The sequence below is a fragment of the Haliotis asinina genome, chromosome 10, assembly GCF_037392515.1.
Source record: "Haliotis asinina isolate JCU_RB_2024 chromosome 10, JCU_Hal_asi_v2, whole genome shotgun sequence".
Classification (NCBI taxonomy): domain Eukaryota; kingdom Metazoa; phylum Mollusca; class Gastropoda; order Lepetellida; family Haliotidae; genus Haliotis; species Haliotis asinina.
In genome coordinates, this window is record NC_090289.1 from 9,846,125 (window position 1) to 9,867,604 (window position 21,480).

Here is a 21,480-nt window from a genome sequence, read left to right on the forward strand (position 1 = left end):
TCCGCCGTGTCTAGGTTGATTATACAAATATTACCATAAATAGTACATCTGATACTTCCTACTTGTTTTGTTCCAGTTAATTTAATATCTCAATGGTATTCATAAGTCATTTCATATGCAGATAATCAGCCAAGTAAAGACAATGACATCACCAGTGTGTTCTTCCGCTGCCTACAAAACACCCTGTCGAACTGATCCAGATTCTAAATCACCCACATCGTCTCTCGTATTCAAAGGTATCATTTGATTCTCGGTGTAATTAGACATGCGACATTCAAATAAATTGAAAACAGACGCCTTTGTGATCTACAAACAAGACTGTCGTTCATCACCTCGCAAGGAAACATTGTCCTTCGCAGATTGACGAAACTGTACTCGCCCGCTTTGTACTATAGCTCTACGCACCACACTGTATTGATTTGCTGTTCATCGCTGTCTAAACACGCTGTGAGGAGCTTTGTCAATCTACGGGGCTCACTATGGCTGGGGTGACTGATAAATTCACATTTTCATTAATTCTCTATGGGGTAGTCTAGCCGTTAAATGTAAAAAACCCGAATTTGATCTCCCTACATGGGTATTATGTGTGATGGCTATTTATGGTATCCCCTGCCGTAATATTACTGGTATATTGATAAAGCTACGTAAAACTAATTGTAAGATGCTCCGGTTAAAGATCAACCGCCGACAATACTTTCTCAGACAGTTCGTTCTACCACCATGGGTGTCCTCCCATTTGTGAGAACTCCCAGTTTTGAGACACCTTAATTAATGCTTTAGCGCACAGATGCTGTGTCACCACATCCCTACTATGAAAGTGGGAGCAGCCCTGTTGTCGAAGAGTACCCACAGGAAGCATAGTACATTACTGAGTTAATTAATGCAGAAGACATTGCTTGTTAAAGAGCATGTATTGTTTTCAATGAAGAAAATCAATAGATACGGAAATAATGAAATAGTTTATGAAGGTCGAGGTCAACATCGGTACTTGCTGTCATATAATGGTAATCGAAAAGAGCAGTCAAAGGTTGATAAAGACATTTATATAAATTATGGTTAAACACTATTGCAGTCAAATTATATCATTTGCGGTGGGTTAGGTAGATACCCCATCAGAATATCTGTAAAAAAAATCCGTCATACTGGACTAAAATGTTATGTTGTAACGACAAATAACATACCATGCTATGTACAATCTGTATTCTTCAAATTCTGATTTTAATGTTCCACTGTTATCAAGTGTCAAGCGTATCGTATCAATTGCTTTTTTAGGACCTTATTTGTTACAGTTACCTTATTATCATAGACTCTGGTTAACTATATTTAGAAATTTAAATCATAGGTTGCCCATTGAAATAGGACTTTCTTATGGAATTGAAAGGTGTAAGTGATATACAGAGGAAGCTGTATAAACCGGTATCTGTCTAATCCAGCAAGTTGTCATCACCGGCATAAAATCCAAGTCCCTCCCTTGGCGTGTACATTTACCACCAGCTCTGCAATCCGGCACATTGCCTTAATCGGATTATTTCCACAGTTTGAATGAGTGCCGGATTAGACAGTTCCATTGTACATCATCTGTCAGTGATGAACTCCACATAATATTATACTGTCCAGCACATGCCCTTAGACTTAAGTTTCTTTCCCAGTAGCTGTAAAGTTAGAACATTTATCAAAACCCAACTTTTTTCAGTGATTTAATATCATTTTATAGAATAAAATATCTGTTACACGCACGATTCAGTTACGTAGCTAACCCTTAATTAGCCATCTAAAACCTAAATAGCCAGGGTTAATCTGTTCTATCGGATAGGGTAGTAATGTGTGTTTTCTTTCATAATTACGTTCTCCACTGTCTCACAACTGGGAGTCTCACAACAGGGAGTTCTCACAAATGGGAATAGACCACCACCATGTATAGTGTAATAAAGCACACTTTCGCCCTGAACTATTATACCGTTAAAGCACTCGGACGCAATAGTTCAGGGCGAAAGTGTGCTTTATTACACTATCCATGGTGGGAGAAAGAACTGTATTTCTTAAACTCATTCACTCAAGAACCTATTTTTGTAATGTAACTACATTCAAATCCCGATGAGTCGTATCGCTGGGTACCGAGTAATAGATTCGACTGACTTCGGCTTATATATACAAGATTGCTGTTGTTTGAATCTCATGGCACCAAATTTCCTTCTCGAGTCATCATGTGTATTTATGAGACGAATCCTTGTAACCGGAATTCAAATGATGACAACTGTGTAAGCGCCGGCACTCAACTGATCGGAATTTGACTGTAGATGTATGTATTTACGTTCGTACGCGGCACTTGTATAACAATTAATGATAATAATGATAATAATTCACTTATATAACGCCTAGTATCCATCTGACTAGTTGGTGACTGGATGCTGTAATCAGAATCTGATTATTTTTACCCCTGATAATCCAAGCTGCCACTTATAGTCACAGGATTTTATCTCACCGGGTACCCATTTTCTGCTGGGTGAACAGAGGCAAATTTGAACAAACTTACTCGCCTAAGGTGAGACCATATGTTTCCCATGTGCTCAGGAGTCAAACTGCCAAACACGGTCACCCATCCAAGAACTGTCCGAACTCGACGGTACTTAACTTCAACTGATGGTGACCTGAGCTCTACGCACAGGACCACTCGCCACCACAATTACGTTACTGGGAAAAAGAACGAATGCAAAGAAGCTTCCTGTCGTTCCTAAGATAACGAAGCATAATATGTGAGAAAATTTGTTTCTTGTGATAAGTTAGGTTCACACTGTTTATGATAGAAAGGGGAAGTTGGAGCGTATGAAACTTTCCCTTGATAGACGAATTCGTCATTTCTGTGATATTGATGTTGAAGACGAATACCATGTGTTATTAGCATGTCTGCTCTTTGTAAACACTATTTATCAGTCTGCTATTATTCATCCTTCAGTAGGGTGAAACATGTCCAGTTGACTAATAATTCATATCGAAATGTTTAAGTCTGTCAAAGTATGTGTACCGAATCATGAGTGCATATAAAACGAATGTAATTTCTTGGGTCGGCTATCAATGAGTGAGTGAGTTTAAGTTTACGCCGCACTCAGCAATATTCCAGCTATATGGCGGCGGTCTGTAAATAATCGAGTATGGACCAGACAATCCAGTGATCAACAACATGAGCATCGATCTGCACATCTGGGAACCGATGACATGTGTCAGCCAAGTCAGCGATCCTGACCACCCGATCCCGTTAGTCGCCTCTCACGACAAGCATAGTCACCTTTTATGGCAAGCATGGATTGCTGAAGGCCTATTCTACCCCGGGACCTTTACGGGTCGGGTCAGCTATCAAACTGCTTAGGATATTAAAATATGTGAACCCACTAACCACACACAATTGTGATTTGAAACATTATGCTTGATTTTGTTTTGGCTTTTCCTAGAAATAGAAGGCTTAAACCTGTGATAGAAAAAAAACAGGCTATGAACTTCTGTTCATTTTTTATTAAGATGGTAACCCCTCCTTTAGAGCCTTAATCACAAAGTTAGTACTGGGTTTTTTCCTTTATAGTCTGGTATCGTCTAAATGCGACATATCCGTGAAACATATCCTTCAGTGTCTACGATCAATTTCAAACAAATTTCATTACATCATATATATGTGACATCAAGCATTTCATCCGGAGACATCTCAACTACTTATCTGTCGAGCAGTCATCCCAATCAAACACACTCCCCTCGGCGAATAGGGTTCGCTTACAGCTATGACTACTGTAACAACACTGCACGAAGCTATACGATGAGTCAATAATGGGCACAGCGGTGGATAAGTGACCTATATCCGTAGTTGTCACGTGACTTCAATGCCCCGCGTAGTAGTACAGCTCAACCAGCTTAACGCGGCATGCGGTTAGACCAGAGGAAGAGTGATTTTACAGTCATACTGATTCGACAGAGCTGTAGCGGTTTGCCTGATTAGCTGCCATTTTGTTCGCTTATGTCGATCAAGGCGAACTGCCAAGCAGTTGTAGAGGAGGTATGTATTTGCATGAAGGCGCTATGCCATATGTGCGTTAGTTGTTTAACATACACTTGGGAACTTGGTAATTATCTGGGGTCTGATTAAAAGCGAGCTTTGTGCATGTGGGTTCGTTGTGCGTCTTGGATTATGATCATGGCACACCAATGATTTTACTGCAGCTTCGAGTATATTCTTCATTAATTTGGCCCAGAAAAAATATAAAAGAACACTGATCCGAACATTTTAATGCATGTATGATCATAGAATATTTGTTAACCCATACATTTGTGCGTGAAAACCAGCAATATAGGCACCCAAACTCGCCAATGATAAACTATGGATTTTCGACAACGCATTGTGGATCTGTACCCAGAATACTATGGTCCGTTTGGATGATTCATAGTCAATAAGAAGTTGGTAGGGTGATACAAGACACTTGTAATCGACGTGCAGCTTCATTACTGTTTACACACGCTGTGATTTCACCTGATGAAGGGGCAAGTATCAGCCCATTGGAGTCGTGTGCAAATAACGAAGACGTAGCACATCCATAACAAGTGTCTTGTATCGTCCGTTTGGCTCCAACGCAAACCGGTGAATTGCAATCTAACTCAAAACCTTATAGACATACAATACTCAATGAAACGCTGATCATAATCAAAATATCATACCAACAGGTGATAGTTTGTCAGACAACATTTTTTATTTGTTGGTAAAAAATTCTTTAAACTAATCACACAGACTATATGAGACTATACGAACGTTTGTTCAAATATCACGTCACCTTGATTATACCTCAGTGTTTCCTAGCTTCGAACCAATTCAGGGGGTAAAAGCTAGTCTGTCTTGCTGTCTCTGAAGCACATCACTTTTCCCATTAATAAAACAAACATATTCATAATGCTTAAACAAACACAATCATCAATACCCCTTGAGTTGAGTAATTCAAGTCAACACAACCCTCACATTTCAGATCTGTGAAAACGACGTAACAAGATGAACAGACCCCCAACGTCAGATTCATCCACTATTCCAACAATAGAGTTCCCAAGTTCCGTAAGTCCGACGGATGATCGAGGGGACAGAGCAAGACCTCAGGAAAGACGCATGCGACGTTTTCAGCCACACTGGCAGGATTCATATCCCTGGGTGTTCTTCGACGAGGTGTTGGGCAAGATGTTCTGCAGAATCTGTAAGGAAAACCCCGATGTTTCGGACCCTGCTTCTGCATACTTTACAGGTGGTTGTTCCAATTTCCAGATCATGTCACTCCAGAGTCATGCCAAGAGCAAAGGCCACATCAGTGCTGAAGACGTCGCGCGAATGAAGTCGGGGGCAGGCGTAGACGTGTTCCACACCTGGAGCCCCGACCAAACTTCAACAGATGCATCATCCCCATCCTCATCCTCAGGACCTGCAGTTGCAGGACACCCCATGCAGTTTGCTCACCCCATCCATCTATTCACCAACAACGTCAGAGCAACCCATTACAAGAGCACCACTGACATGATTAATGAAGGGTTCAGGGCCATGCACGACAGACTCTTGAAGAATATGGACACGACTCGTTCAGAAGGTTCTGTGTTCCCAGCGAGGCAACTCGGTTCCTATGCAGCACCAGTTCAGGGCATGGTGAAGCAACAGTATCGCCCCAGTTCCACCTACCACAACACTGAATCTGCAGATAGTCCGAGAGAATCGCCCGGGACGTCCCAAATGTTTCTCACACCAAGTTATCCCTCGCACAAAGTGAAAGCCATGTTTTTGAATGCCCATGCTGCCGCTAAGAGAGGCATGTCGAAACAGGACTACGTGTGGATGTGCGACTTGGACAAAGCCAAGGGACTAGATATGGGAGACCACCACGACGCTAAGGAATGCCAAACAATACAGAAAGTGATTGCGAAATCTGTAACAAATAGACTTCGAGCTGCCATTGAAAAGTGCCGTTACTTTTCGGTTGTATGTGATACAGTAAGGACACGTACTGCTGACATGCTTGTGTTTTACATTAAGACTACTGAGCGAGGAAAATCACGCTTTTACGTTGTTAGCACCGTAACTGTAGAGGCAAAGCAGGAAGGCTGCTTTTCAGAACAGTTGGAGAAAGCTTTGGGGACGGAACTGGATGGCATCAACTGGAAGCCAAAACTGATCGGCGTCCTTCATAATGTAGACATGAAGTGGTATGAGGGCAAAGGAGGTACGGACCCTGTAGCTAAATCAGATATTGCATCTGTGAAAATAAAAACAGAGCCAGGTGTCACTCCACCTCCGCCATCACCTCCATCTTCACCGGAGACGCCACCACCACTCTTTGTACATCGGTGTATTCTCCACCGAATTCAGTTGTTTGTTACAGAGACAATTAGACCGCTTCCCTACGATAAACAAATTTCAGACGGTCTCAGATTGGTAAAACAACTTTGTGACGATCTCTTCCTAGAATCCCGGTCCCGGACAAGCGGAGAGTCTCTTTGTGAGGAGACGACATGGCCTTCAGATAGACTTGCTGATGTTCTTGTTTTCACAAAGAAGTTTTCGAGCATTATGGGCGTATTAAACCAGGTGGGTTCATTCGTAATTTCGGTTTTTAACATCGCGTCATCAGTCCGAACAGATAATGTTCGTGTGTTTAATCAATGGCACTAAGAGCTTTCTGTAGTCAAGGACTATTATTTGAGTGATCTAATTGCTGCGGCATGGGCCACTACAAACGTCACCCATTATATGTATGCACAGTGCTATCAGTTATATACAGATATAACCAATCGTTGTTGATTAAGTGAGTGCGCCTTAAAAACATTCACACGCGTAACTCTCAGCCCACCGTGAAGATCAAGATTAGAATTGATCTCTAGCAACCCGTGCTCGTCGTTAGAGGCGACTGACGGGACTGGTGGTCAGGGTCGCTGACTTGACGAAACATGTCATCGTATCCCATCTGCATAGATCGATGTTCATGCTGTTGATCACTTGACTGTCTGGGCCAGACTCGAACAGTTACAGACCACCGCTATATAGCTGGAACGTTGCTGAGTTCGGTGTTAAACAAAACAAACAAAATCCATCTCAGAGTCACCTTTTTCACCTTTATCTGGTTTATTGCATTTCATTGAACTGAATACATCCACTAGTTAAGTCGAAACTGCTCAAAGTGAATAATTAATGATTGATTAACCGCATATTACTCATCTAAACAGCATGAAAACAGGAGTTGTCCAACTATCCCAGATGTGATGCATTTCTTCAAGTCCCATCGGTTCGTCAAATACATTCACTTTTTGTCTGACCTTCTGGGTGTTCTCGAAAATGCTTCCCAAACGCTTGGGAAAAGTGACACCACCATTGGAGAAGTGTACGAGACCATCAGCGACACCATCGACAACGTGAAGAAATTACAAAAAAGGTAAGAAGATGGGATGCTCACGTCTCCGTTGAGATACAGAACAATGGGTGTGTATACCACACATAAACCTTTTAGGTTCGTTTACGGTTATTGGCGATGCCTAGCCTAGGTTTTATTTAATTAAAGGACCCGTGAAGGTCCCGGGGTAGAATAGGCCTTCAGCAACCCATGCTTGCCATAAAAGGCGACTATGCTTGCCGTAAGAGGCGACTAACGGGATCGGGTGGTCAGACTCGCTGACTTGGCTGACACATGTCATCGGTTCCCAATTGCGCTGATCGATGCTCATGTTGTTGATCACTGGATTGTCTGGTCCAGACTCGATTATTTACAGACCGCCGCCATATAGCTGGAATATTGCTGATTGTGGCGTAAAACTAAACTCACTCACGCACTCACTTTAATTAAAGCGTTCGGTCGTCACGCTTAAAAGCCGGGTTCTATTCCCTACACGCGTACCTTGTGTGAGCCCCATTTCTGCTGTCCCCGCCTTGATTTTGCTGAAATATATATTGCAACTAAAGACGCTAAAGCATACTCACTCCCTCACGTACTTGTTTACAGATGTATCTGAGAAGGGGTTTTGTTGGGTTGAGGGGAAATTAAATGCTATCTGACATGACGTACCTCGATGCAGCTGGAGTTACTGACCCTAACTCTCAACACTGCATTGTCACGTAAACCATTGCAAAATGCATCATTTATCATGTAAAGTGCATTTCAAAAAGTTTCAATAACGTTTTTGGAATTGTCAAAGGGGATGTCAGTGAATTTCAACATCAACATGTTCTTTCAGTGTGACGTTGGGCACAGATTATTGTGTGTGTGTCAATAAAGGTTCTTGACAACATATATCTTTTGCACCAAAACATATAATTCTTTAAATCCATTAATCGGCGTCTTTATTGACACTAAAACCTTGACAATCTCTAGTTGTTGGGATGAGACCGGCCTATCTCTTCTGTATCTCAATATAGATCTGGACAACAGCTTGTGAAAGTCGAAAAAGAGCCAGAATTCCAAGGCTTCTTCCTCTCGACCGAAGGAATGGATGATTTTGAGACTGACCGCGAATTCATTCTGACGTCACTCGTCGCTGACCTTGCACCCCGATTGTGTGACCTTCAGGAAGGCAAGATGGCCGCCATGGCAAAGCTTGCAAGTCTTCAACAATGGCCTGAGGATACAGAAGATCTGAAAGGTTATAAATCAGTTGTTTTCATTCAGTCATGAAGTTATGGTACTACCGATGTTGGTATCGAATCCAAAACAACAAACGGCACATCTGGTATGTCAGATACTACATTATATAAATTAGATGACATATCGTAAGTTTCAGGTTATTGTTATTTCTTCTCACTTGTCCCTCTTCATCAGGAAAAGTGAGGGAACATAAGTGAATACATTTTCTTTCATCCATAATTCATCCATGAAGCATTCTGGGAACGTGCTTATTACTGCAGTGGGGCGAACACTAGAATAAACAATACATGGTCCTAGCAGCTATAAATGGACTGATTCGGTGTATGTGACTTGCATTATCACGCCAATGTGAAAGTAGTCGTGTTTCGCGATGTTTTTATGACTTTTTCGACAAGGCAGGATGCCTTCATTACTAGATTACTGGTATGCGTCGCTTCATGAATTCATGAATGCGGTCATTAATGTTAATTTGTTATTGTTCTTGATTCAGACGTTTTACACAGCTTCGTTTTGGTTCTTTTGTAATAAATTTTTCATTCCAGTCCTCGATTCCCACATGGTACAATGTACCATGTTGCTAAAAGAGGTATAAAAATATACTCACTCATTTATTCACACTCTCATTCCAATTAAATTAGAACCGCACAGTGCTGCCATTAAATTGTCTTTAAAAGTGACAAGGAGGCCGTGGGTAAGCCAAGTGGTCAAAGCGATCGCTCGTCATGCCAAGGACCCTGATTCGAGTTCCCACGTGGGTACAGTGTGTGATGCCCACTTCTGGTGTCCCCGCCGTGATATTGCTAGAACATTGATAAAAGCGGCGTAAAACTCACGCACTCTCTTATTGTAACAAAACAGTGCCCATTGAAGGAGAGCGTATTGATGTACTGTTTGTCACAGACGTGAACTTCACCTTGTTTCATGTTGTTATCTTCTTACAGGAAAGAAAATGTTTGAAAGGAATATATGTCTCTTGCTTATTTCATTTTCAGCGGTATTCCTGGAATACTGCTAAAGACGAAGCAAAACCATATTCTTGAACGAAAACATTTAAACGAACTGACTGTTGTGTCTGTTCAAGTAACTGTTGATGTCAAACGACTACAGGTTCATTTAAATCGACCAATACTGTAACCTGGTATCGATATCGATATTCGATAGCCAATATACCTATGAATACCTCTGTATGATCGATCATGTCCTTCTCGATATGGAATTGAGGTGGTGAGGCACTCTCATGATTACTGGTCATCTCTGGTCATTCCGAAGACCCGGGTTCTATTCCCCATATATGGGTGCAATATGTGAGGCCTATTCTGGGATTACCCGTCGTGGAATATAGAAAAAAGCGGCGGAAAAGTAAACTCACTCACTCTCGATATGGTATGAGTTAAAGAGCATAGACATTAACAAATATATTCCAAGAGAGGTTATTCTATATTTTGCATTTAGATGCAAATACTGGTAACGAATGGACGCTCTCCTCCGTGACCTGTGGACCAAAAGCTGTTTTTAATTTGCGACATAATCGGTCGTCAGAAAACCCATATTTTTATTCCCAACCAAATCGGTAGAGTTTCATTACTGTTACCGTCACCGCTGACAATAATTCAAGAAACGTTGTAGCTCACTGCAGCTCTCTAGGGGTGTTATTTGTTTCAAATGTTATCTGCAACATATGTTAATTTACAAAATCAAGTTGCAAAGTACCCTGTGCTGGCACTGTGTTGCGGCGAATATCATACTTCAAATTAAGTGCTTAGCTGTTTTCACCATGGAGTGAGTGAGTTGAGTTTTACCCCGCACACAGCAATATTCCAGCTATATAGCCGCGGTTTGTAAATAATCGAGTCTGGACCAGACAATCAAGTGATCAACAACATGAACATCGATCTGCGCAATTGGGAACCGATGGCATGTGTCAACCAAGTCAACGGTCCTGACCACCCGATCCCGTTAGTCACCTCGTACGACAAGCATAGTCGCATTTTATGGCAAGCATGGGTGTTTTAACGGGTGTTTCACCATGAGTAAAATTAGGATTGAAAAGATAGCAGAATTACAGGACCCAACCAAAGAAGACTTGTAATTAATGTTAGATCCTCAAGAAAAGAAACGTGTATCCCCACCTTTCGACACGTCATAGGCGTGAAATATGTAAACATCGATTCTGATATCAAGTAAACGCTTTTTCCACCTGTGAATTTTCAGACTATGCCGACGAGGATCTTCTACTCATTGTTGAGAGTTATAGCGACGTCCTGCGCGGCAGCGGCGTCGACACCGACAAGTGTTTGATGGAGTGGTCTCAACTGAAGAACCATGTCCGGCGGAGGTACGTAGAGTAATGTCCCTTGTTCCTTCTTGAACTAGGTCATGGCCGCTTTCACTTCAGGGCCATTGTCGAGGGAGAAGAAACCCTTTTGGCAGCATTTTTGTCTGGTCTACACTCAATTATTTACAGACCGCCGCCATATAGCTTGGATATTGCTGAATGCGGCGTAAAACAGCAAGAAACCAAGTTACGAAATGTCTTGGAAATGTCTGTCATGAAAGTTTCTGAAAGCTTTACTGAGGCCATACATGTTTCAACCATGATCAAGCGGCAGCCCACATCATCGTCACCAGTATCTATGACGTATTTATGACAGTCGTGACATTAATCAAATCTACACTGCCAATTCCACAAAAAGTTAAAGTTCACCCTGGGAATAACAAGCCAGGGTACATAACATAGATTGATTGTTACCATCCACGTGATATTTTAAATGTTAAAGAATCTATTTTCTTATACGCATTGTTCATTAAGTTGCCACCGCCTTTGTTGTAGGTGGAGTATAAAGGATGTAGAATTGATAATCAGAAGGAGAAAATTAAGGTTATATAATTACATTCCTGAAATGTGACTGCTTTCATTAGTGTTGGGTATTGACATTTGGTTTTGTTCACGACAGATTTTCAAGTCCTGTCAACACTTCGTGGGAAAGCATCATACCGACTTGTAAGGGCAAGTGCGAGAATGTACTAGCTGTTCTGTCGTTTATTCTCACCCTTCCTGGACAGTCGGTTGAGGTAGAAAAGGGATTTCATTACCTTCAACGACGTAACAAGGAGTGTCTTCAAGCTGAGGAAGTGTGCGACCAGCTGCGAATTTTCCATAATCTGCCGAACATCGGTGAATTTGATCCGGATCCATATGTAGACACGTGGCAGGAGAACAATATTCAAGATGGCGTACCACCGAAGAAGAAAGCTCGCCGAATCACACCGGAAGAAGACGAGGAAGCATATCCAGTTTTCTTCTCATAACAGATCATATTCTTCCTTTTAAAATACGTTGCTAAAGTGATGTATTTGGCGTTTTACGTTAAGACGCTGGATGTAAATGTTTGTATGTTCATTTTACTGTTCCAACAAAACAGCCAAACATATTTACTCTGTGTCCTCATGTGAAAGAAAACTACGTTACCCTATATAGCAGTTAATGTCTAGGGTCACCATGCAATGTTCAAGACAGGTATGTTGCAGTTTGGTCGGGCCTGGGTGATACATGTCATCGTATTCCAGGTTGCGTAGATCGATGCTCAGGCTGTCGATCACTGGACTGTCTGGATCAGACTCGATTATGTACAGACCGACGCCATACAGCTTTCGTGGAAACGAGATATCCAGTTTTCTTTCAGGTGACCATATTCATATAGAGAGAGCATCATTGTATGCGTAACTGTGCAACGTTTTGAAGTACAATGCTGGTGTTTGATTTACACCACACGCAACAATGTTCCAGCCATATGATCATGATCTGTAAATAATCGAGTGACACCAAAAACATCAGTGAACAAACTTATGAGCCTCTTTTGGAAGGTGGGAGTAGGTCCTAAAAGATAGGCATCAGTTGCTGAAGGGTGAGTGAGTGAGGTGGGTTATATGCCGCTTCCAGCAATATTCTACTAAAATCACGACGAGGACGCAGGAAATGGGCTTCACACATCGTACCAAAGTTGGGAATCGAACCCGAGTATTCGTCGTGGCGAACGCTTTAACCACTAGGCTACCCGATCGCCAGGATGCCGAAGAGACATGTAGATGAGTTTTGTAGTAGGACGGTAGCATGGACGTGTGTTGATATTTGTAGTAAATAATTGTGGTGTGAAAACAGGACAATTGGTGTAGTTATGTATTGTCTCTTTCTGTTGAATGAGGTGAATTAGAAACTGTTTCCTCCTGGGTGGTATGCGAATCTACCAAGGGAGATTTTTTTTTCAATAGGTGGCGCTGTTAAAGGTATAAATAAAGATCGTTTCTCTCGCTCTAGACACGGCAGTGTTCACATCAGTTCTAACACGGACGACAACTGTTCTTCGGTGGGAAAATTGGACGCCATCTTAGAGAAGTTGGATACCCACGTACAAGAGATCGAGTCAGCCTTCGATCATGAGATTTCTAAGCTTAGGGAGGAGTTCGTCCATAGCCTCAAAGATTTGAAGACATTAAGAGCAGAGTCCGAATATTCCTGGTCACGAGAGGGTAACAGAATCCAGTTTAACTTTAATTCGGACGTATTAGACGGCTTGAATGTAGTCAAACAAGCTTGGCATTTGGAGTTTTGGCTAAGGCTTCTATGAGCATTGACGAAGAAGCAGTTAGAAAAGATAAGAAACAAGTTAATCAAAATTGCTGATTCTTCTGAAGATGGGTGGGAGACTATGTAATCACGTCTCCAATGAGTTAGCAGACGATTCGGACGACGATAATAAGATTGCTAAAGCAGATTTAAAAGTTGTAAAAATGTTGAAGCGAAAGAGAAATAAATATGGTCCAAGAGTGTGCGATAATCGCAAGTTACGCCTTCACACGCAACCAATTCAGCTTTTTCGCGGGGTCAGAGGTCAGAAGCAAGGATCCTGCTTTTCCTGCGGCGACTTTTCACACTACATCAGAAAATGCCCCGATCAGGCAGCACGCACTCGTCACGACCTGTCACAGGAGCAGGTGCCTCGTCGACAGTCACGCTCTAATGACTACGTGGATCAAGATTTGTCAGTTAAGTTGTTTTGTGATTAGAATATTTCTGAGATGGATGTTAACGTGACGAATCTTATGCTTACTGGCTATTTTCAAGATGCACAGGGCACAGCAGAAATCATTGTCAAGGGTCGTTTACAAGCTAACTTAAACTTTTGGTGTGATATTGGTACCTATATTGCATCCTTGATATAATTGGAAATGGCTACAAAATTCCGTTTATTTCCAGACCTCTGAGTATGCATTTGTGCAGTAACAGTTCAGCGTTGAAGCATGCGGAGTTTATGAATCGCTCCATATCCGATTTGTAGGACAGCATCTGATAGCGGAGTGCAAGTTTCCTCCATATGTTAATTCATTATCTGTTGCCATTCAGTCATCCGGTAAAAAGTTTGATCTTAGATCTATCTAGGGTTAACAATTATGAACAGAAAAAGGTGTAAAGTATGAAGCTTGGAAAGTGGCTCGTGAGTACATAAACATGAATGGCTGGCTTATCAAATTCGATATACACTCGACCTGTCACCATATCGATATCTGCCGCGAACACAGAGGTTATCTTGGTTTTTCATGGAGGGATTCGATAGGGCAGACTCGCTGCTACAAGTGTTTGGTTATGCCATTTGGGCCAAGAACTGTGCATTCACTCAAGTTATGCGTCAACTTGTTAAGAAATGGTGGCATGAGGGAAAGAAAATAGTAACATTTTAGACGACCATATTTCATCTGCTTCCTCTTCTGATAAAGCCAGTTCTACAGGTGAAAAGGTGAAAGAAGATTTAATACAATCAGTCTTTGTCCCTAAAGTTGAAAAGTCGTTATGGTCGCCCTCCCAGTCTCTTGATTGGTTAGGATTCCGTGTCAACACTATGTCCATGGTATTGTCTGTTCCACAGAGAAAGAGGGAGAAGTTAATTTCAGACATTCGGTGTCTACTTATGCATAAGCATAGATATCAGAGTGTAAGGCCACTGGCCTCAGTCGTTGGGCAAGTAGTATCAATGAAGATTGTGACGGGCCCAGTTGCTCAACTTAAGACTAGATCGATCAACATGGATATCATATTTGCTTCATCTTGGAACAGCAAGGTAAAGCTGTCGACGTCATCTCAAAGTGTTGATCAGTTGAGATTTTGGTCGACTCCTATTAATACTTACTCTAGTTCTGTGCTGAAAAATCAATCTATTGCAATGCGAGTGGTGTACAATGGTGCGAGTGGTTCTGGTTTTTGGGCGGCTACTGTGTGCAGCTTGGTCAAGCCATATCTCATGGTCAGTGGTCAAGTGAAGAAGCTAATGCGAGTTCTACTTGGAGAGAACTTCAGGCGGTTTTGAAAGGTTTATTCCCAGCTTGTCTTCACACAAAGTTATGTGGTGTACAGATAACAAGAGTGAGTTTACTTTTACGCCGCACTCAGCAATATTCCAGCTATATGGCGGCGGTCTGTAAATAATCGTGTCTGGACCAGACTATCCAGTGACCAACAACATGAGCATCGATCAGCGCAATTGGGAACCGGTGACATGTTTCAGCGAGTATGAAACCTCATCTGCAGGCGGTTGTGTTGGATACGAGACAGCAGATATGCTAAGTAAAATTGTTGATCATGATGACTGGTCCATATATTTTCTAGCAGATAGGTGCCAAAAAGGGGACCCCCATAGTGTGGACAGATTTACTTCGTATCATGATATCAAGCTCCCATGCTTTAATTCCAGATTTTATAATCCTGGTTGTGATGCTGGTGATTGTTTCACTGTTAACTGGCTTGTTCCCCCTGAGTGTCTGAACCCCAGACATTTGGCAGAATGTAAAGCTAAGGGCACTCAGCATGTTTTTGGCCTCTTTATTACCCATAATTATGAGTCTATTCCCCAAGTGAAGGGTGTGATGTATGTTTCTAGATCTAAACAAGCCTATGCTCCTTCTAGGATTGAAGGGGTCCTCTTTCGTGAGCATGACTTGGATTTTGATATGTTGGCATTGTTTGTCGATTTTAGCATTATCCGATGTCATGTTTCTGTTTACAGATTTGTTGTCCAGTTCATATGGAGATGAGTAAACCAAGTTTGTTATGTGGAGCTAATTTGTGCGTATACACAACCGTATATGGCTGGGTTGCAGAGCCTTTATAACACTGATTTGTTGTGATTTTGCCAGGCTTTATAATATCCTGCCATATGTTTGAATGTGTTATAATAGTAAGTATATAATGAGCAGCAATGTTTTGCATACTGACTTGCTGGAATGTGGTTTTATGAGGAACTTGTAAAATGGATTAAATCTGCCACGTGTCGCCGAGCGGCCGTTCAAATGTTCTGAATGTGTTGTTTTTATTTGGAATGACCTCTGTCGGGAAGGAGAATAATTGTACTGGTCATGCATACGTCCCTCCCCAAGGCAAGGGCGATAACTGACTAAAGAAGATTGAAATTATGGAATTATATTTTGGTTTGTCTACGAGTGTGTGAGTGGTCCAATCACGATCGAAACGACGCATTAGACTTCCGGGTTATAAACAACATGGCGACAGCCTTGAAAACGGCGTTATCTCTGCTGTTACCTATTTTTTTCAGATTCGTTTTGAATACTTAGTCAAAAAACACAAATGTCTCCATTCTCTTTGCTAAATAACTCTTTTGTCATTTTTACGATAAATGTTATCGATCCGATCGTCTTGACTATCTCCGCCTTTTTGTTTAATGTGAAAGCCGGATTCTGATTGGTCAGTTGGAGGGACACTGACTACCAGTGAAACTGGGTAGATGTAAGACAAGGCTTGGACCACTAGTATACCGCTAATTCTATGTTGAAGGTACAGTTTCAATAGTTTGTGCGCTCGTGTCAAAGTATTGCTACACTGATGACATCTGTCAGCATGTCGTCAGCACCTTAGTCAGAAAGGTACAATACTTCATGGATAACAACTCCTTGTTCATATGATTTGACGTTTCGGCATTGGCGGTATTAACGTCTTACCACGTTGACTTCTTAACGTCTTACTGTTTGGACTTCTTAACGTTTTACCATTTTTACGTCTTAACAACGTCATACTGAGTTGACCTCTTAACAACGTGTTACAGTGTTCATCACATCTTACGGAGTTTACTTAGTAGCAATGTCTTACCATTTTGACGTCTTAACAACGTCTTACACATTTGACCTCTTAACAACGCGGGGCGGTGGGGGTAGCTGAGTGGTTAAAGCGTCCACTCGTCATTCCGAAGACCCGTGTTCGATTCTCCGCCTGGGCACAATGTTTGAAGCCTGTTTCTGGTTTTCTACCCGTGAAGGTCCCGGGGTAGAATAGGCCTTCAGCAACCCATGCTTGCCATAAAAGGCGACTATGCTTGTCGTAAGAGGCGACTAACGGGATCGGGTGGTCAGGCTTGCTGACTTGGTTGACATATGTCATCGGTTCCCTGTTGCGCAGATCGACGCTCATGTTGTTGATCACTGGATTGTCTGGTCCAGACTCGATTATTTACAGACCGCCACCATACAGCTGGAATATTGCTAAGTGTGGCGTAAAACTAAACTCACTCACTCACTCACTCACTGTTTCTGGTGTTCCCCGCTGGAATTGCTGGTATATTGCTTAAAGCGGCTCAAAACCTTGCTCGGTCACTCAGTTGTACCGTCGTGAAGCTAGTTTACCATCCATAACATAGCATGCCTTTCTTGTTATTCATCAACTTCTAAAGTGACAATCAAAATTGGCATTTGGCAACTTTAGGTCGTCCAGCCGGTGCCAGTTTAAACAGCCCACGTACTTACAGGATGCCAATTAGCGGGGTTTCAGATGCGGTTACCCTTACAACAACCGTTCGCCTTTGTATTGATTCAGTCAAACGACTTAATGTACATAATGTTTCCTACCGCATACGCAATTCAAACATATGTTGGCGCCTACTAAGAAACAACATAATTTATTCAAATCATTAGACTGTAATACGCTAACTGATAGTTCAAGCGTAACGCTTAACACAAGTAAAACCTGTCGATAATGCAGAAAGAACGGATCCAAATCTAGATGCTTGCGACATGGGAGATTGTTTAAAGCGTGCGTAAAATGTCTACCGAAGTCTACCGTTGAACGTGCCAGTTTGTCAAACGGCATTATGTCGAAAGCTAATGATGCAGTCATAAAAGTGATCGTGTACTTTCTCTCCTCATAACTCGTGATGTGTGTCCTAGTTGATGCCATGTTTGAAATAACCTGCAACCATCAGTATCGAATGGTACTATAGACACACGTGATACGCGTGTAGTGCCAAACACGTGATACGCGTGTAGTGCCAACAGAAGAACCACCATATGCATAGTTTCATTTATGAGGCTATTTTGTTGTTCTAGATTCTATCATGTAAGATTGAGATTTTTTTTGTTTGACCCGTGAAGGTCTTCAGCAACCCATGCTTGCCATAAAAGGCGACTGTGCATTTCGTACGAGGCGACTAACGGGATCGGGTGGTCAGGCTCGTTGACTTGGTTGACATATGTCATCGGTTCCCAATTGCGCAGGTCGATGCTCATGTTGCTGATCACTGGATTGTCTGGTCCAGACTCGATTATTTACAAACCGCCACCATATAGCTGGAATATTGCTGAGTGCGGCGTAAAACTCAACTCACTCACTCACTCGCTTTGTTTTGGTTTGTTTGATCGTTTGTTTTTGTTTCATTGTTTTGTTTGTTCTTCTTTTGCTTTTTGTTAGTTTTTGTTTGTTTTTTGTTTTGTTTTCTTCGTTTGTTTCTTTGTTCGTTTTTTGTTTGTTTTTGCTGTTTTTTCTTTTTTGTTAATTTCTTTGTTTTGTGGGTGGAGATTTACGGCGTTTTGGTTTAGTGACGTCAGTGTACATTAACACGACCCAAGTCAACGAGCGCGGCCATTCAATCCACAGTCGCCTCTTCATACAAGCAATTCTGTACGTGACTACTCAAAGCGATCCAAGTGTTTCTAAGAAACATCAAGTATGCTCCAGTATCTCAGTGTGTTTGAGAAAAAGATTCAGTAATACGGAACAGTGTCAGATCCAGCAACATATATTTAAAACAATTGCGCTATCAAAGCAATTAATTAGATCATGATTAGCATAGAGAACGACTGCTATCTGAAGCAAGAGCATACATATTTGTATTCAGTTATTGCATATTGTAGTATTCAGTAGTAAAGACACATGTATTGGTGCAGAAACATGTATAGCGAAGTAAATGGTAAGGCAGTGCACGAGAGAGTGAATGAGTTAGTGAATATGGCTTAAAGCTGCTTTTAGCAATATTAAAGGCGGTGGGGTAGACTAGTGGATAAAGCGTTTGCTCGTAACAGCGAAGACCCCGGTTCGATTCCCCACATGGGTACAGTGAGTGGAACCAATTTCTGGTGTTTCCTGCCGTGATACTGCAATATTACGAAAATATGATGAGGGAAGAACGGTGAAAATGGACATCATAAATGAACCGGCATTGGGAATCGAACAGAGGTTCTTGACATTACGAGAGAACGGTAGAAATTAATACTGTAATAACATGTTGAAAGGTTGTTAAATTGCGAAATGGATGATATGCTTAATTGTTGGTCATTGTTTTACTCCGCACTCAGCAATGTTCCAGCTATATGACGGCGGTCTGTAAATACTCGAGTCTGTACCAGACAATCCAGTGATCGGTAGCACGAGCATCGATCTCCGCAACTGGGATACGATAACTTGTCACGTCAGCGAGCCTCACCACCTGATTTCGTTAGTGGCCTCTTATTGCAATCATATGGGTTACTGAAGATCAGCTCCAATCCGGATATTTACGGGAATGGCAAGCTTAATGCGGCCAGCCTTCTGATTATGGGCGCAAATGCCTGAAACAAAGACATTTAGATAGTATAGAGGCTTTTAGATCAGCGCAGCGAGGAGGCATTTGTCAGTGGTGCCTCTAGTGTAGACAGCACACACTTTATATTGATTTCATTCAACTGTCGGGGAAGGGATTTTCGTGCAAGGGGGGTAACTCTTGAGAATGTTATTGCCACGCTGTATTTCTGTCACGGTGACTATGCATTTCACAGCACACAAAAAATCATTTGAAAATATCATACAGTGGTTTGATCCCATGCTTGAAAAAAATTGCAACCATCAGTATCAAATGATGCTATACAGTTGATATACATGTATTGAAAACAAAAGAACAATACTAGCTTAGTTTATGAGTTAATTATTTTGTTGTTTAAGATCGATCGTGGGATGTATTTTCATCTTTTAATTACTTTCATGAAGTGGAAGACCGCATATTAGTAGATATGTTGACAACCTGTAGACCGTGAGTGTATGTGTCCATGTATCCGTGTGTGTGTATCTGTCTGTCTGTCCTTGCCAGACTGAGTTGAAGTTAAAACAGAGGGCCTTTCCACGTTAAGCGGGCAAGGTATCGAACATTCTACCTATCGCCCTCCGATCAGAAATCACCCAACTAAACACAGTTAAAGATGTCCTTAATATAAGAGAAATACAACATAATATACGGTCCCATGAAACTCCTTTACAGGAACTGTACAAGAGTTTCATCAATATACTTTGTGATGCGTGAAGATCCGGGTTAGAATAGGTTTCAGCAACCCATGCTTGCCGTGATTATATACGTGGTTATATAGTGGTTATATACGTGGTTATATACGTGGTTATAACATGCGTGGTTATGTTACAAGTGGTTATATACGTGGTTGTAATATACGTGGTTATAACATACGTGGTTATATACGTGGTTATATTATAAGTGGGTATATACGTGGTTATAACATACGTGGTTATATACGTGGTTATATTATAAGTGGTTATATACGTGGTTATATACGTGGTTATATACGTGGTTATATTATACGTGGTTATATACGTAGTTATATACGTGGTTTTATGCGTGGTTATATTATACGTGGTTATATACGTGATTATATTATACGTGGTTATATACGTGGTTATAACATGCGTGGTTATGTTACAAGTGGTTATATACGTGGTTATATACGTGGTTACGAAGTCGGTTATGTACTCTTGATAGAGAGATGCAACATTACATTAAAAGATAGTTACATGTAATAAAAAATATCCTTAAAATAAATCCCAAATGAGATTCTTGAGATTCATTTAGAAGTTGGTGAATATAACAAGACGAGTATATGGGTGACAACTTCGATTTATTGCCTAACACGACGTTTCTGGGCTACTTCTTGTCCTTTCTGCAGGTGATGGATGGATTGGATGGATGGATGGATGGATGGATGGACGGACAGATAGACAGATAAATAGATCACCTAAAGAAGGGGCATGAAGTAGCCCAGAGACGTTGTGTTAGACAGTAAAAAGCAGTTGTTATCCATATACTAGTACTCGTTTTATTAAATCCCAAATGTACATGAAGACAGCATGAAGAACATAAATCAAACAGCGTGCATTGATGCATTTTATAGTTGAAGATCTTCACTTGATCTAGTTGAAAAAGCAAAAGAGTACCGATGGTTATAAATTAACTGTTGTTAAATGTGATCATTGTTTACACTGTGTTACTCATTACTCCAAACTATTACAACACTGGACAAAGTAAGGGGCCGATCGACTTACAGGAAGAGCATGTCATCGTTTTCTTCTCATCATGTCATGATTTTGGCATCGCGTGTGACAGGAGACGGTTGTGCAAGACCCACCTTTCCATGAACTCTCCTTACCAGCCCTAAATGACAGTTACTAACAAAGTGAACGTGGTTGACCGGAAACAACGAACCGCTTGTAACGGAGAAATATGAAATGTCAGGGAAGCTTGTCGCTTGTAGTTTA

At 41.5% G+C, this 21,480-nt stretch overlaps 1 protein-coding gene across 2 annotated transcripts; it reads left to right on the forward strand.

Annotated features, from left to right (window-relative positions):
• The first annotated feature begins 3,915 nt into the window (after nucleotides 1–3,915).
• On the forward strand, nucleotides 3,916–12,067 carry LOC137298019 (zinc finger protein 862-like). 2 transcript variants are annotated; one of them, XM_067830049.1, is made up of 7 exons: nucleotides 3,923–4,039; nucleotides 4,998–6,227; nucleotides 6,471–6,592; nucleotides 7,228–7,433; nucleotides 8,411–8,634; nucleotides 10,848–10,971; nucleotides 11,591–12,067. In XM_067830049.1, exons 2-7 carry the CDS (start codon nucleotides 5,021–5,023, stop codon nucleotides 11,943–11,945), a joined length of 2,238 nt encoding a protein of 745 aa, XP_067686150.1. In that variant the 5' UTR covers nucleotides 3,923–4,039; nucleotides 4,998–5,020; the 3' UTR covers nucleotides 11,946–12,067. The 2 variants fall into 2 exon arrangements, with proteins under 2 accessions (XP_067686149.1, XP_067686150.1); XM_067830048.1 differs by having other exon boundaries at nucleotides 3,916–4,039; nucleotides 4,998–6,592.
• Nucleotides 12,068–21,480: the final 9,413 nt, after the last annotated feature.